General features: G+C 35.8%; 1 protein-coding gene across 2 annotated transcripts in view; it reads right to left on the bottom strand.

The window, feature by feature from the left end:
• Positions 1 to 10,856: 10,856 nt before the first annotated feature.
• Positions 10,857 to 15,500, bottom strand: part of PLD5 (phospholipase D family, member 5) — a 173,664-nt gene continuing 169,020 nt past the window's right edge. For both annotated transcript variants that reach the window (XM_010004592.1, XM_010004593.1), the window contains 2 exons: positions 12,634 to 12,748; positions 10,857 to 11,182 (listed from right to left, as the gene is read on the bottom strand). In XM_010004592.1, coding sequence (XP_010002894.1) covers positions 10,947 to 11,182; positions 12,634 to 12,748 — 351 coding nt within the window. In that variant the 3' untranslated portion in view covers positions 10,857 to 10,946. The remainder of the gene's footprint in view (positions 11,183 to 12,633; positions 12,749 to 15,500) is intronic.

Genomic DNA, 15,500 nt, shown 5'->3' with positions numbered 1-15,500 from the left:
TCATGTACTGAAACAAGATTCTTTTATTTCAGTGCAGTACAAAGAAATAGGAATTACTTTGCTTTGAATGAAAGTAATGAAACAAAAAAATTAAGCAGATGACATTTGTGTAGTACTAGGAATCCTTGGATATCAAAGCAGTGAAAACTGATAGCTGTGATGCTGCAGCATTAAATAAATTTAGATAGCTTTAAACTAATACATTGCTTCCCTTGATTTAGTGTTATGTCATTGCTAACTTAGTTTCCAGCAGTATAATAGGTTACCACTGACAATGCCATCAGACTTTCACACAGTGATTTCTTTACCTTGAAAATCCAGTGGCACAGCAGCAACACTTGGTATCAAGCCACCTCTCCGAAACCTCAACAAAGCCAAAGTCAGCTGCTTTTTTCCTTTTTTTTCTTTCAAAATAATGAGTCTGCTCATTTCCGTTAATTACATTGAACTTTGGTTACTTATAATAACTCTGTAAACAATGGGCCCAGTCCACAATCAAATAACAGGAACTCATTGCATTAAGGTAATGAGAAAGTATTGTTTAAAAAATAGTCATAATAATTAAAAAAAATAATAATTGCTACATTGTCATCCTGCAGCACCAGACACAGTATCTGCTCAGTTTTGGACTCTTTCAATTAGAGCTCTGTTTTTCAACTTGACTCATGACAAGTCATCTGTTTTGCTAGCAAATGTACTAAGTTACATTTTCAAAGGTAAAACATACTGACAACATGGTTTGCAACAGAGTATATAGTCCCATTTACAGACTGTTGGGTTTTTTTTACTAAGTAAACATTAATTACAAAAGTATTGCTGTGAACCAAGCCCATTGTCTAAAGGAAGCACATTACTTGCCAAATTAAAAGTCTTTACATAAGTACATGTTTTTATAATCAATTTGAATAGCCTCTGTGTAAGTTATTTCAGTCATGTGTCTTCCTGCTTGTATTTTGTAGCAACACAAAGGATGGATAAACATGCAGTAAACTGTAGTATTGTTTAGAAAATAATGTGTAGAAAACCCAAAACATTCAGTATCTTATATTAAAGCATTTACACTGCATAGGCATCCATATAAGGGTATAGTATACTAAAACTCATCAAATATACAAGCATGCAGCAGTTGCCTTATATTCACAGTTCTAGAAATGATCACACATCAGTTTCTTCAAATATAAACTGGATTATCCAAAATAGATTTTGCAGCCACTCTCCTTTCCAGTGGCAAACTGTGTTCTTGTGTGCATTGCAGATACTGACCTATATAACAGGCCTAAGCTATGCCACTGTATTGTACACATCTGTGATAAATACTGTGTTTTGAAATAGGAAGGCTAATGAGAAGTTCTCTCTCCTTCTCATAGTAGAACTTGGAGCCTACGCAATGCTTGAACAAAATATATAAGCATATTTATTATATTCTCCTTAGAGAGTAACACTGCAACCTTGCCACGTATCTAGCTACTGCATAAGCTGGCCATGCAGTTTTCAAAATAAGTTTAGACAGATTTTTTCTATTTGATATTTTATTCCATCAGAAGAGGTATAGTGGTAAAGTTATATAGTACATACCCTTTTTGCTCTGCAAAATTTACAAAGGACTCCTACTTTTAGATTGAGTGGGGAAATACAATGCAGTGCCAAAGACACACTCAAGAGACTTAAAATGTTTGCAGAGACGTCTTCTTTCTTCATTTAGCCTTTTGAAGATGATGGTGGTATATCCGATGGTGAGCTTGGACCATCTTAACTGTCAGAAAATGACAGTACCCAGATTAGACTCCCTCTGTGGCTGAAGCCCACCTGGAGGGTAAAGTTGAGGTCACGCAGCTTGAAGTTGTCTGTGATTTTTTATTTGCTTGTTATTACCTAGATCGGCAGCGTAACCTGGTGTGTGGCCCCAGGAACAGCAAAGCACAAAATACCTGGAGGCAAGGCTTGTGTTAGTTGTGTGAGGTTTGCAAAATAGGGCTCTAGATCCTGATACAGGCCAAGGTGGAATCAGGTTGAGGCATATGCCTTAAAACCCTTTACCCATCCGGGTATTTGTCCAGTAGTGCCTGCATTCTGCTTTTGCCCTGACTCCCCTTGTCTTCATATGTAGTCATTTGTTGTGTCTTTAAACAACATGTGCATGTACTTCCTTTTTCTGAGCACTTCAGGTAAAGCTAGTGGAAGTAACCTTGTAGAATGTTACAGCACCAATAATGGAAGTTGCAGCAATTAATCCCTTTGTGCAAATCAGCAAGGGATTCAGAAACAGCATATAGAAAAAATAGCTCAAAAAGGAAAAGCATGAGGCAGAGAGGGAAAAAAGAGAAATACTTGCCCATGAAAAAGAGGAGTGACAAAAGAGAAGAGTGAGATTTGGGGCAGTTGTTGCTGTTCTCTATCTTTAAAGGAAAAAAACAACTATAATCCTTTCTGGAGTGTTTAGTTCAGAGAGGAATATTGCCCTTTGTTGTTCAAAAAGTTAGCTTTGGCACACATGTAATGTGAGAATGGAAAGGTGAGTAGATGGCTTTGGTGTGTGCTATCAGAAAATGTTGCAATAATGTACTTCTGTGCTGTGGCCAGGAATGTACTTTTGTAGTTCATTATTCTGATGTTCTTTATGTATGCATATTCCTATTTTCTAGTAAAGGACATATGGCCCTTTCCAGAAAGAATTGGTACTACTTCCTGTCAGTCTTACTTAAGAGTAAGACAGCAGTGGAACAAGTAATTGTACCAGAGATACTCCAAGCTCCTTTGGCACAGATACAATTATTTTTCTCTGAGGATGTGTATGTGTGTGTGGGGCCTCAGTTCTGTAATTGGAATCTGATACAAGGACATTTGGAATCTGATATGAGGGCATCAGAGTGCTTTTATTGTATCAGCTGGCACTTGGAAAATGGGCTTACAGTTTATTTTAGTTGGCTTGCTTGCTGCCACAGATGTTGCTTTTCTGCCTTTTTCCAGATTCATTTACTAGGATCTCTCTGTTGACATCTGAAGATGGAAATGCTGTGAGAAGTGACTTTTTTTAATATTTGGCAATAGGGTCTGTATAAATATATACACAGAACTTCATTTCCCCCCATACATTTTAAGCAGTATACGTGCATAGATGGAATAATACTTTGAATCCTGAAACCTTTTTAGAACCTATCAAGGTTAGTGGTTCAAAGATTCTTCACTGCATCTGTAATACTAAGAGCAGCAGTTTAGATGTAGGAATGATTTACAAATTTCAGCTTCATTATCTGAGGTACTGCCCTAGCTTCTCATTATTTTTCAGTTCTCATTTATTTCTTAAAATATTGGTAAAATGAGAATGCATTCTGGTTTTGATCCTCATTTTTTATGCATTTTAATATTTGTACTAGGTTCTTTAGGTTCCTCCCTTAATCTGTCCTTTATTTTTCTTTCCATGGGGAAAATTCTTACAATCTAGTTTGGAGAATTATTTGAGCAATCTGGAGATTTTTAAAATCGGATGTCACAGCTGTCTTGAATATAGAGAGAAGGAAGAAAAGGAGCTCTTCTGATGCCACAAAGCAGTTTGCCACTAAGCTGTGAGCCCCAAGTTCCCATGGGTCTGCACCACCTTTTGAGAGTGAATAGAAGTTGGATGTGTGAGATCTTTGTTGGTTTTGTTTTTTTTAGAGACCTTATCAGCTTTATTTCTAGTAGCAATCCAGGCTATTCCATGAAAAGAGGAGAGAGTGGATTTTCCATTTTTACCTGTCTCTTCCACTCCTCTTCCAAAGAGGAATAAATTAATTCCCTTCCTGAAGACAAAGGGTATTTGACTTCTCACCTTTCTATACTGAAGTTAGCCACACATTTGAGTCCTTACAAATCTGGTTGTATGTTAAAGGATGGTCTACACTAGAATAAAATGAGGCCACCAGAAAAGGTATTTTATATCTCCAGAAGAACTTCTACCTCATTTAGAGGTTGCCAGATATTCTTCCCCTCTCCCCTCTTGTACTTTGTTCTTCCAGATTTTGCATATGACTCTCTCCAGGTGAAGAATTGTGTGATGTCTGGAATTACTTGTTTATTACGTTCTTTATTACGCTTTCTTAAGTTTCACAGTAGGTGAGGGATGTCTCAAAGGGCAAAAGCACTTTGAGCAGCCTGCAGTTTTCACATGAAGCAGGTAACTGAAAGTATTTGGGGTTTTTTTGCTGCTCAGGCAATGACAAGTGAAAAATCTGGACTGGGTTGCTGAAGAAGCAGGAAACAGTGAGAGGATGAGTGATACTAGGAGAATGGCCTTCTGACCTTTAGAAAGAAACAGCTGTTACTTGCAGAAGCATCCTGCTTTTCAGTCAAGTTTCAAGAAAATAATGAATACAGGTGGAGTGTCAGTTGATTGAATACTGAGCAAATCCCCTTGAAAACATTTGTTAGAAAGTCAGTAATGTTGTTCCACACACTTCCAGTTGAAGAACTTCTCATAGAATGTGTTACATGCTGGCTTATGTAGACAATGCTATGTATAATGGTGCATGCCTTTAATCTCTAACATAAACCTTACTTCCCTTTAAGTCCCTCAAAGTTTCAGCTTTTAAGTAATTTATGAAGTTCATATAGTTTGAGGCGTTGTTGTTTTGTTGGGGTTTTTTTCCTCATTTATGTGTTAATTTGTCAAATTTGGTGACCTAATACTTGTGCTTAGTTTTCATGTATTTATTTGGAGTTCAGAATGGTATCTGTCTGACTTGGCTATATTTGTGTATTGAGTGAACATATGCAAATGCTGCATATGATGTGAAATTTGCAGGTGTGTGCTGTGTTCTTGATCCTTACATATGTAGCATAAGGAACTTCTGAAGTAAGGAAGAGCCCCGTTTCAAATACTGCTTTACTTTTCAGTACCTCCTACACAGACATTGATTTTGAGAAACTGCTTTTATTTATGCTGTTTTCTTTCTGTTAGGCATAAATTTGTAATTGTTAAAGGTTCCCCCATTCTGAAAACAATCATGGGAGCTCTCTCATATAGAGGAGAGCAAAGCCAGTGCATTAGAAATACAGGATTTTGCAGAGAAAGGAATAAAACGAGAGCTTAGCCCAGAGTTTTTAGGCCAGCACCAAATCCATTAACTTGGTCTGATTCAAGTTTTTTGCCTCTGTAGCTACTTTTCCTCTCTACCCTTACTACATGTTAAGCTGTTCAGGAGGGACAAGTACAACTGTGTGAGCCACAATGCCCACTATGTGTTCATGTAACACCATCGTGATACATATAATTTTATTACTCACCTTCATGGCCAGGCAACATAAAGGAGAACAAAATAGTTCTCTGAAATGCTACTACAGTTGTTGGCCATTTTGTTATATTTTATTCTATTCTGTAGCCTGAATCAGCCGTTAACATTATTTCTGTTCTTAATGGGAAAATTATCATGTTTTTTTTATAGGAATAAAAAGATTTATTGAATCTTCCTGTATAATTGCAGTGTAAAATTTATTGTGAAAAAAACAGAGCTGACTCCATTGTCTGTAGCAGAATAATTTACAGCCAGAATTGAATTGCTCTCTTAAAAACCTAATTTTCACAAGTTTTTCAGAAATGGGGCACAGTAGCTTGATTTTTGTCCTACATGTAATTTGAATTTTAGGGAAAACAACCTTATTGTGTTAATGCAGTTGTAGTATATGAGTATGGAATAGAATTATCTCTTAATGAAAACCCAATTTCAGCTACTGTGATGAGCCACTCATTATGGCTGGGTTTTTTCATTCAGGTCCTCTCTAAATTCCTGATCTAAATGTAAGTCAAACACCAGATTCTCACAGACTTTTTCTTTTAAGCCCATGCAGGGCTAGTTCAAACAGGAGGAGCAATACAGAGCTCCACTGTGTTGTAAGACCAGAGTTTATGTACTATCTTCAGCATCCAGAGAGTGCAAAGCATATGAGTTTTTCTTTTCTTGTCTAAACCATTTTGAATGAGGTCTCTTTTACATGCTAGTTTGGCAAGCTTCTAAGGCATCTGTGCAAAGTGATGATTCAAGAGCGACCTGATTCAACACCAAGAAATTCAGAAATACCATCCAGCAGTAATTAAAGTGAAAAACTACAGCAAAGAAAAGCAATTGCTCTACAGTATCAGTTGAGCTACTATACTCTGCAGTGATACGAGTGGAATGTGTTTACTGATGCATTCAGCTCGGGAGGTATCACTCTGAATTTTAAATATACCAAGGATTCATTCTGGTTTGTACATAGATTGAATTGGATCAAAGTGATGAAAAAAATTAGACATTAATATATATGTAAAGAAGGGGTAGGAATGGAAGAAAAACACAGTGCCATAAATTACCATCTGGAAACATACTATACATGTAGTCAGTATGTATTTATGTATTAAAATCAAGAGTTCATTTTGAAGTCCAAAATGTTTTTAAGATAATTTCATGCGCTCTGTAAGATCATTCTCAGGAGGCAAGTGCATGATACTCAAGATGGCAATATTGATAGAGGACTTCAGTTTGAAGAACAGGAACAGCTAGTTGATGGTTTTGCCATCTTAATGAAAAAGTCTGCACTATTTTCCATAAGTACACACTAAAGTCACAAAAAAACTTCCTATGAATTCTTTGACTGGATTTCTTCTTAGATTAGGATTAAATGGCATGTAACATTCAGCTTAGTTGTTTAGTTGTTATGTATGCAAAACTCAACAAATCATTAAATTTAGGCAGCTAGTAGTATAGCAAATAATGGGTAGGTCTTAGAAGTAGCATTCTGATGCTTCTTCTTGTTTCTCATGCTCTCCTCTGAACCACCTGCAGAGAATGGATTTACTGGAGGGAACACTGGGCCCTGTATTGTGTAAAACTTTGTACAACAGAGCCCCAAATTCAGTTCAAAGATGGAAATTTTTTTTAGAAAAAAATAAGAAAAAACATCTGACAAAAACAAATCTTCCTGTCAGGGTACAGCTATGACCATTGTGCTGTGGCACACAATGCATATTTTTCTGGTCATCAAGAGAATGCGAGAGTAGGTGTGGGTACTAGTTCATGCTTCAGGCAGAAAAAGGTGGTATCTGGCCCAAAGCAGCTTGAGAATTAGTATTCTAGATCTGTAAATTAGCTACTGCATGTGTTGTTCTTGGACTTCACCCTGTGTGCAAAGAAACTTCTGCAGTTATGCTCTTGAGATCAACCAGGTGTTGGGGAAATTCAGATTTTATTAATTTTTATACCTTGTCAGGGAAGAATTTGACTATCTTTTGGATTAGCTGATAATGAAGACAGGAGTAACTTTAGAAATTCAGTTGTAGAACTAGGTTTAGATAAAAATGCTCAGGTTTAGGTGTGCTTGTGGTTGAGACCAAAGTCTTGCGTTCCATTTTTGTCTTTTTGTGACTCTAGTTTTAGGTACTCATCTGTAAACATCAGAATATGTAATCTTACTTAGGAAGTTTGCCTCAATAGCAGATACAAGATCTTTAGCAGGACTTCATGTGAGGAACAGTTAAACAAAAACTTGTAGGAATAAGGCACTAGTAAATGTTTGCAGCAAACAACAATTACAGTCTATATTCTTTAAGAATAAAGCCGTTCTGTTTAGGAAATTGCCTTTAATATGACAGAGTTACCAATGCCAGTTAGAAGGGGTTTAGAGAAAGTGCATCTTTTGGATTTATACCTGTGAGGTCTGTGAGAAAGCACTGAATGCAAATCCCTGCTAAGTTTGGAAATTGCCTGTGCGGTGGTGATACTCAGAAGAACTAAATCAAGAGGAAGCTGGTCTAGATTCTGATCCCTGCTAAACCAGCGTGAAATCACTGTAATGTATTTGCTTCAGTCTTATTTACATTGGTAGAAGGAGCTGAAGCCAGAATCAAGGTTTTTAACCCAAAACAAATAATTGGGTATAATCCCCATAATCAGCTTCAAAAAAGAATCTGGTATTCTAAGATAATTTCCTACGTGCCGAAGTCCAAGGATGCACTTTGTCTTTTGGCTAGTGTAACAGACCAAAGCCTTCTGTACTACTTTGGAGCTGCTGCCATTCTAAACAGTTACTAAAATATTAATCCCTACTTGATACCAAATGAATCTTGAGTCTGCCAGTCCATCTGAAGGATGGCTGACCTCTATTTTGACTTAAAAGTTGTTCAAAAAACCTCAAACTCTTCCGTTCATAAAAACAGAACATACTGTTACTTTTAAAATGTACTTTTATGTATGAGCACTTTTTTTGGGGGGGGGGATGGGGGGGAATGGGGGTGGGCAGGGGAGTTATTGAAGCACCAGAATTTGTTCATTAAAACAGTAAGAATGCATTTGTAAACTAATGGATCTGGTTAATATTCATTATTGTATTTCCCTAGGACCTGTCTAGTAAAAATACTGCATCTGAATAATTGATTTAGTTTACTAAATGGAAGGTCAGTGGTTAACCCCACAGTCTGATTTAATCACTAAATCCTGGTTTGTAAACAGACAGCTTAGCTTTATCATCTGACAAATTTATGTTCCACTCGTATCCCCTAGTATTTGTACAATATCTACACCCCCCCCATACATTTCTAGTATCCATAATGCAAAAGTGAAAAAAATTACATTAATTAATTCCTGTATATTATTGCCATCAGGTGCTACAATTAGCAACTCTGGACACTGGGGTTTTTTTGTTAGCTTGGATTTTTTTGTATCTTATGTAAGGACTCTTTATTAAGTTTATCTCAAGCTTTAAGATCACCCATCCATGGGGACCTCAGAAGCTTTACAAATATCTCAACCAGCTTTTAAGAGTGTGGTGGGTTTTTTGTTTGTTTGTTTTTTTGTTTGTTTGTTTGACTAAATTCATTGGTGATATAAATCGGCTGAAATTTTCACCAGAAATTAATCTGGACTAATTTTTTTATTTCTTCAGCAAAACATAAAAACCCCAGCAAGTAAATTCAGTGTTTGGAATCTCTCTCCCATACTTACTACACATATTTTGAAGTTATATACAGAAGGAAGAAAATACAGAAATTTCTCTTCACAAAGATCTTGCCATTCACAGCAACTCAGGAAACTTTTCTTCTTAGATATTTGTTTCTTATATGAATGCCATAATATATGCTTTTCTATTGGTGTGGGAGGAGGCTAATATATGGCATTTTGAAATCAGAATATTAGAAAATCTTATTAAGCATCAGAGCTGTGCAAGATCTTTTCTGTAAAAGTTGACAACTGTAAATTTTATGTCATTATTTTCAGTAAGATCATGTAAATCTTGGCAATTGCAAAAGAAACAAACATTCTTTGTCAAAAGTATGCCTTTTGCAGTCATAACTAGATTTGTGGTGTGTCTCTCACTGGCAATTTGAAGTTGTGCATACATTACCTTATAAGAATTTCTTAAGCTGTGCTTACTTTAAAATAACTTTTTTTAAACGTTGTAAACAAAACCTGTATTTTGAAAGTCAAGGTGGGTTTTTAACTTGTTCTTAAGATTAAAACAGTACATTGGGTCATGGTTGGTCTTCCTTTTCCTTTTGCCCACTGCTTTGAAAGTGTGCCTTCTGTAACATACAGCCAGGTGAGAAAAGTGCATTTTGAAAAAAGTTTTGTCAATATTTAACAAAATGCAGAGTGTAGTTTGCTTTCATGGCCATATTTCTTCAACAGGAGCAGAGGGATACTAATGATACATTTTTATTATGAAACTTAGCTGTTACAGCTCTCATTGGAGAAAAATCTGCTGGCATTTGTATGTAGTTTTTATACAGAGCAAACTCACACTTTTACAACAGTTGCTTCTTGGTGCAACTGAGATGTGTTTGTAGAGGCACTCTATTAACAGCAACTGAAACTGTAGCCTAAACAAAGGCATCACATTTCTGTTTGTGCTGATGTAGCTACCTATATGGATGACATTTTAACAAAAAATGCCATTTTTCAATTAAATTTTTTTTAAAGTAAATGTTAGGAAAGAATAAACTTCCAGGTGTAACAGCAAATAAAATGACTATATGATAATTCAACAATTATAGTTGATCTTGCATACTTTTGACCTTCCTAAAAAAGCAGTATTTGGTTTTTATATATGCATTGTTTTGATAATAAGTTGTCATGTAACTACTTATTTGCACTTCATAAATATTTAACTTGGGGAAGAAATTTTCTTGCAATTACAAAAAAAATAAAATTCAGTTCTAGGTCTTTGCTGTTAATCCAGATATTTTCATTGTTAGATGAAACACAGTATAATTGGAAATAACTGTTATACGGAAAGGAATTCACATTACTTTGATAAAAAAATCCGTTTATCTGAGAGGCTTTAGGGATTATGACTAATTTGATGAGGCCAGTCCCTCAAAACTTTCTCACACTTTTAGGAGATGAACAAATTTACCAGTCATGTAACTCTTATGTATTTTAAGGCTAGTTAGAAGACATGGAAGAGGGATACCCAAACTAAATGCTTAAAACTCGGAACTATTTGCATGACTGGGTATTTATGTAAATGGAATGATTTATATGGGTGAAAGTTTGCATATTCCTTTATGTTTTCCCATACAGTAAACCTACCATCTATGTGTATGTCAATTATAACTGATCTTAGAATTCCATGTCATAAGCTGAATCTTGGTTTTAGTTCAAGGTTCAGTCTAGCCAGAATGGCAATTTAGGAAAGTTGAAGAACTGAAACAAAAATTGACACATGCTCTTGAATTCAAATGTGGAAGTTTAAAATTGACATGGAAGCAGAAGTGACATTCAGTGTCAGAAGTAACAAATTTGAGTGTCTTAAATAATTCAGTATAGAGAACATAGTTAGACTTTTTTTTTATAGAAGTGTGCTTTTTCCTAAAAACACCCCCCAAACCCAAACTTTTTTTTTTTGCTTTTTCTTTAAGTCTTTTGTCTGTAAATAAGAAAGAGGGCTACATCCCAACATGACTCTTCATCGCCATACTAAACAGTCAAGTAGTCTTCCTAATTCACATTGCTCATGGCAGTCTTATTTGATGTTGCTTTATTAGGTTTGTGATTAAAGCAGTTTGGGATTTTTGTTGGTTGTAAACTTTTGGCATAAGGTGAATGCCAGTCCCTTTCAAAAACAGCCTTGAGTTGCTTAATGATGCTTGTGCTGTTCCCCGCGTCTGCTTGGTTGATAACAAGGCCCGCTCCAGCATTCTGCGTAAAAGCATTTCCTACCCAATCAAAATTACCTACGAGTAAAGGCAGGAATATACAATGAGTTTCTAACATTTAAAAACAAAACAAAATAAAGCAGTCTCCCTAAAGGCAATCCAGCATGATACAGTATCATTTTCCCCAATGCCTATCTGGGCAGAGATTGAAATAAGTTTTCTATACTATTTAGAGGGAAAAAACTCCTTTACAAACCAGTGTGTAGTGGAGACCATATCTGGAAGCTAAATAGCTCTAGTTCTTTGTAAGTGAAAACAGGTCCTTTTATTTATTCAAAACAAACTCACTCTTCCTTTTGCATTTCCTTTGTATTTTTACTCCATTTACTTTCCTCATTGGCCTTCTCAGTGCCAAGTATGAATTTTTTTTTTGCTGTATAAACAATATAAAGTAGAAGGGTTGGAGAGTGGTTGCTCCATAATGCTGAACTAAACCAATAGATCTTTTTACAGGTTACCCCATTGACAGATACTATTTCTGGAAGGAAAAACCAGGTTTTACTTTATTATGCCATATATTCCCACCTTTGTTGAAATCTAAGGTAATGAATAAGCATTTCAAACCCTGGTGATCACAAGGCAAAGAAGAGAATTTGATTAACGGAAAACAGATTAACCAAGTGTTTTAGTTATTTCTTTTTATTTCACTAGAACTAGAACTATTTAAGTTGTACATTTATAACATGCAGTATTTTGGAGAAAAAATGCTGTAACAAGAGGTCATCTTTTAAACTAATATCTGAACATATGTAAAACTTGAAAGTATCTGAGATGTGTATACCCTTACTTTCAGTGTCATTTCAGCTGCTTTGGGAAATGTTAAGAATTCTAAAGTTGTCAAGTATGGTAAATTGAAGCTTGATCATAAGGGACATTTCTTATGCCTTCAACTAAATGATATATCAGATATATCATATATATATATATATCAGATACTTAACATGCATTTGTATTACTTTCACACAGCCTTGATTATTTATTTATTTTGTTTATATTTATCTAAGAATGTAAAGAGAATGGGAAAGAAGAAGACCAGCTTGGCTAAGAAACCATTCTGTGTAGACAAGCTGCAGGTTGCTGCAATTTGATCTGGCTTTTGGAAATAAATAATTTTGGGATTGACCATAGCTTTAGTAATAACATGAGAAAAGAACATTCCATCTTCATTGGATTGCAGAAACAAGAGAATATGTTAATAATTCAATTTATTCCTACTTCATAAAGTGTGTTGTATTGTGTTTTCAGCCTGTTTATAAATCCCAAAAGCAGAATGTTGCTTTTGAGAAACTGATTCATAAGGAAAAAAAGTGTTTTTAAATGACAAGAGGCTCAAAGCTCAGTCTTACCCAGGTTCCCAAAGAAATGAGACTGTTATTTTAAATTAACAAGCATATCAGCTGTAGAGTCCTTATTTACAAATTGCAGGCTTTTGGCTACAAATTAGAACTCCTTGAGATGTAGTTACTTACCAATGTATGCAGCTCCATCAGTCACCATGTATTTATTACGATTTAATTTGGGAAGGGAGGTGTTCTTCTGTTCTTTGAGAAAGCATGCACTCTCTTCCTCAAGGTCAAAGAATTTCTGGCATAAAATAGAATGGAGTGCTGGTTAATGAGAACTGTCCTATAACAGATAGAAAAAATACAGTCTGTTGTTGGGTCTTTATTGAAAATGAATTAGTGCTATAGAACAACTTGAGTTTTTACAGCCAAGCATTAATTTAAAGAAAGGACTGCACATCATATTTCTTATTAAATTCTCATAGTTTGTGATGCTGTCACTGTGTCTTGGCATTCTGAACTGCATAGCTACCACATACTAAAAGCAATACACTGCCAGGTAGTGCAGGCTATGAAATGAAAAACAAAACCACCAGTCCCATCATTGTGTTCTGCATGGTAAAAGCCAGGAACATTTTTTAGCTCGTTTCCTCATTCCTCAAGGGACACTGGCGTTTGAAGTCTGCTTCAGGGTCCAGATTGGCAGGCACACCAATGGCTGAATTAATACCTTTATATTACATGTTGTGTAGCTTCCAACAGGAAACCTGCTGATATCAGAATATTAGAAACTTCTCAGGATTAAAACCGATACGGAGAAATCAAATTCACCACACAACAGGAGGAAAAGAGCATCTGTTTTCCAGCAAAGGGTGAAGTCTGAGTTAATTTTTTTATTTTTTTATTTTTTTAACATTTTGGAGCTATAGGCACTTTTTGCCTGCATCAGTGCCAGACACAAATGAAATTTCCAGTACAAATCTAATTATTCGTTCTTTCATAAATGAAACTAATAGCTAGACACAGGTTCCAAACCCAGGTTTTATACCACTGGTTGCTTCAGAAATGCATGTAAGTACTCATTTGAAAAATGTCACTTATTAATCATCAGTCTTGGTCATTACATTTTGCTTCTCCTTGGAGAACTCGCCTCTTAAGTTCTAGTGAGGCTTATCTGTAACTAGTATTACCAAGCTTAACTAAAATGGTTTAGCTGCAGGCAAAAGGTAGAGTAGCCCAGAGGCTGCTGGTTATCCAACATTTTATGCTGTGGACTCTGTCAAAATCTTTCTCTTCCCCACTGGAAAATATATTGGAGTAAATGTTATATTGTTCCAGTTGCTTGGAAGAACTCTTGTGTAAAATACCAAGGCTAGTTAGTCTCATGCTGATTCCATTAGAAAGAAAATTCAAAGAATTTGTGTTTTTTCCAGCACCCAAACACTGGCTGGTACTGCAGTGCAGTTTCATGATCAATAACTGTCATAAAGTAGTTTCTTTGAACAGTCTCTGAATTTCTTACGTCTCCACATGCTTATTTTCCTGTACATAGCACTATTATATTCCACAGCTTAATTTTTGTAAGGAGTTAAAATACGAACAAAATTCCTAATACTGTTTTTTGAATTTGAAAACAAGCACATCACTTAAAATTACAGCATTGCACTTAAAAAAACCAACAACAAACACAAACAACAACAACAAAACTATCTTAGCAGCTGTAAGGGAAAGTTTACCAGATATTAAGAGTTAGTTCTTAGACAACATCAAGAGTGCAACTGTGTGCCTGAGTAAGTGCTCTACAAACATGCACCCAGCACAGAAAGTATGTACTTAGCAAGCCAGAGAGGGATCTGGATCTTTCTGAAAGGGTCCTGAATCGTTTTATAAAACCAGAATAAAATATTAATGTGATGCAACAAACCAGGAATGGAGACAGTTTGCAGCCATGGGGTGTCTGCCCATCAAAGGTACTCACAGTAAATCTTTGCAGGGATATGGAAGATACTGTGTGTCTAATACTAATACAGTAGGGAATAGTCTAAAACCAGAAAATGGGTAATGTATTCAGTGCTAGGCAACAAAATATAACAAACTGTCCTCTTCCCAGTGTTTTGAAATTTAGAAGTTACATACTGTGATGTAAAAATAGTCAGCTACAGCAATCATACAACCTTAGAGTTGTCAAATTGAGATAGATTCAGCAGATGTGCTGAATTGAAAAATCATACATTAGTTTTCTGTTTTATATTAACTTTGAAATAGAATTTCAGATTCATGGAGGAAAACACACAAAGGCTTCAAAAAGTAATGTGTTCTCCAGCCACAGTGGGGAAGCCATTAACTCCTTGACAATACAGATACCGGTAGGGAAATCCATCTGCCCTCACAAATACACAAATGTAGCTTAGACGAGCGAGTGAACCAGCACTGGCATTAACTAGCACAGGCTAACATTCTCCAACACACACACCTTCAGCAGAAGTACTGTGTTAATAATACATCACCTTCTACTGACACTGTATTAATCTTTTCCATTCCTACTCTAGATTTTAGAGCTTTAAAATTAAATGAGTGCTTAAAGCAAAGGTTTTATAGCTAATTCATAACACTTCATTTACTCACAGAGCATTTCTGGCTTTCTGAGAATTAATGAAAGGTTCAATTATTTTTCCTTCCTCTTACCTTAGCAGGAATACACCTCCACAACTCAGTAGATTTATGTGGAGGCTCAAGAACAATTTGTGCTGTAGATAAATAGGTCTGGTCCATGCCGGTCTTTCCCGGTCTCTAGTTCTCTAAAGACACTGTTCTAGTTCATATTTTCTGTGGGCCCTTCACAAATATGGACCTTCCTTTATTGAGCACTGTACCCAACCGAGATGGCCCCTTTTTACTGCTTCTTCAAGGGCATTCTTGTACATAAAACATATTTACAGGGTCAAGCACACAAAACTTAAAGAGTACTGGAATTAAGGTCCCAAGAGGCAAAATTGTGAGTTCCTCACCTTGACTTTACCCTTTATAATTCAAGCTTTAATTTCATGACCACA

Source organism: Chaetura pelagica, unplaced genomic scaffold, assembly GCF_000747805.2.
Source record: "Chaetura pelagica isolate M959 unplaced genomic scaffold, ChaPel_1.0 scaffold278, whole genome shotgun sequence".
NCBI classification, from domain to species: domain Eukaryota; kingdom Metazoa; phylum Chordata; class Aves; order Apodiformes; family Apodidae; genus Chaetura; species Chaetura pelagica.
The sequence above is the reverse complement of the archived record's forward strand: the minus strand, read 5'-3'. Positions and strand labels throughout refer to the sequence as shown.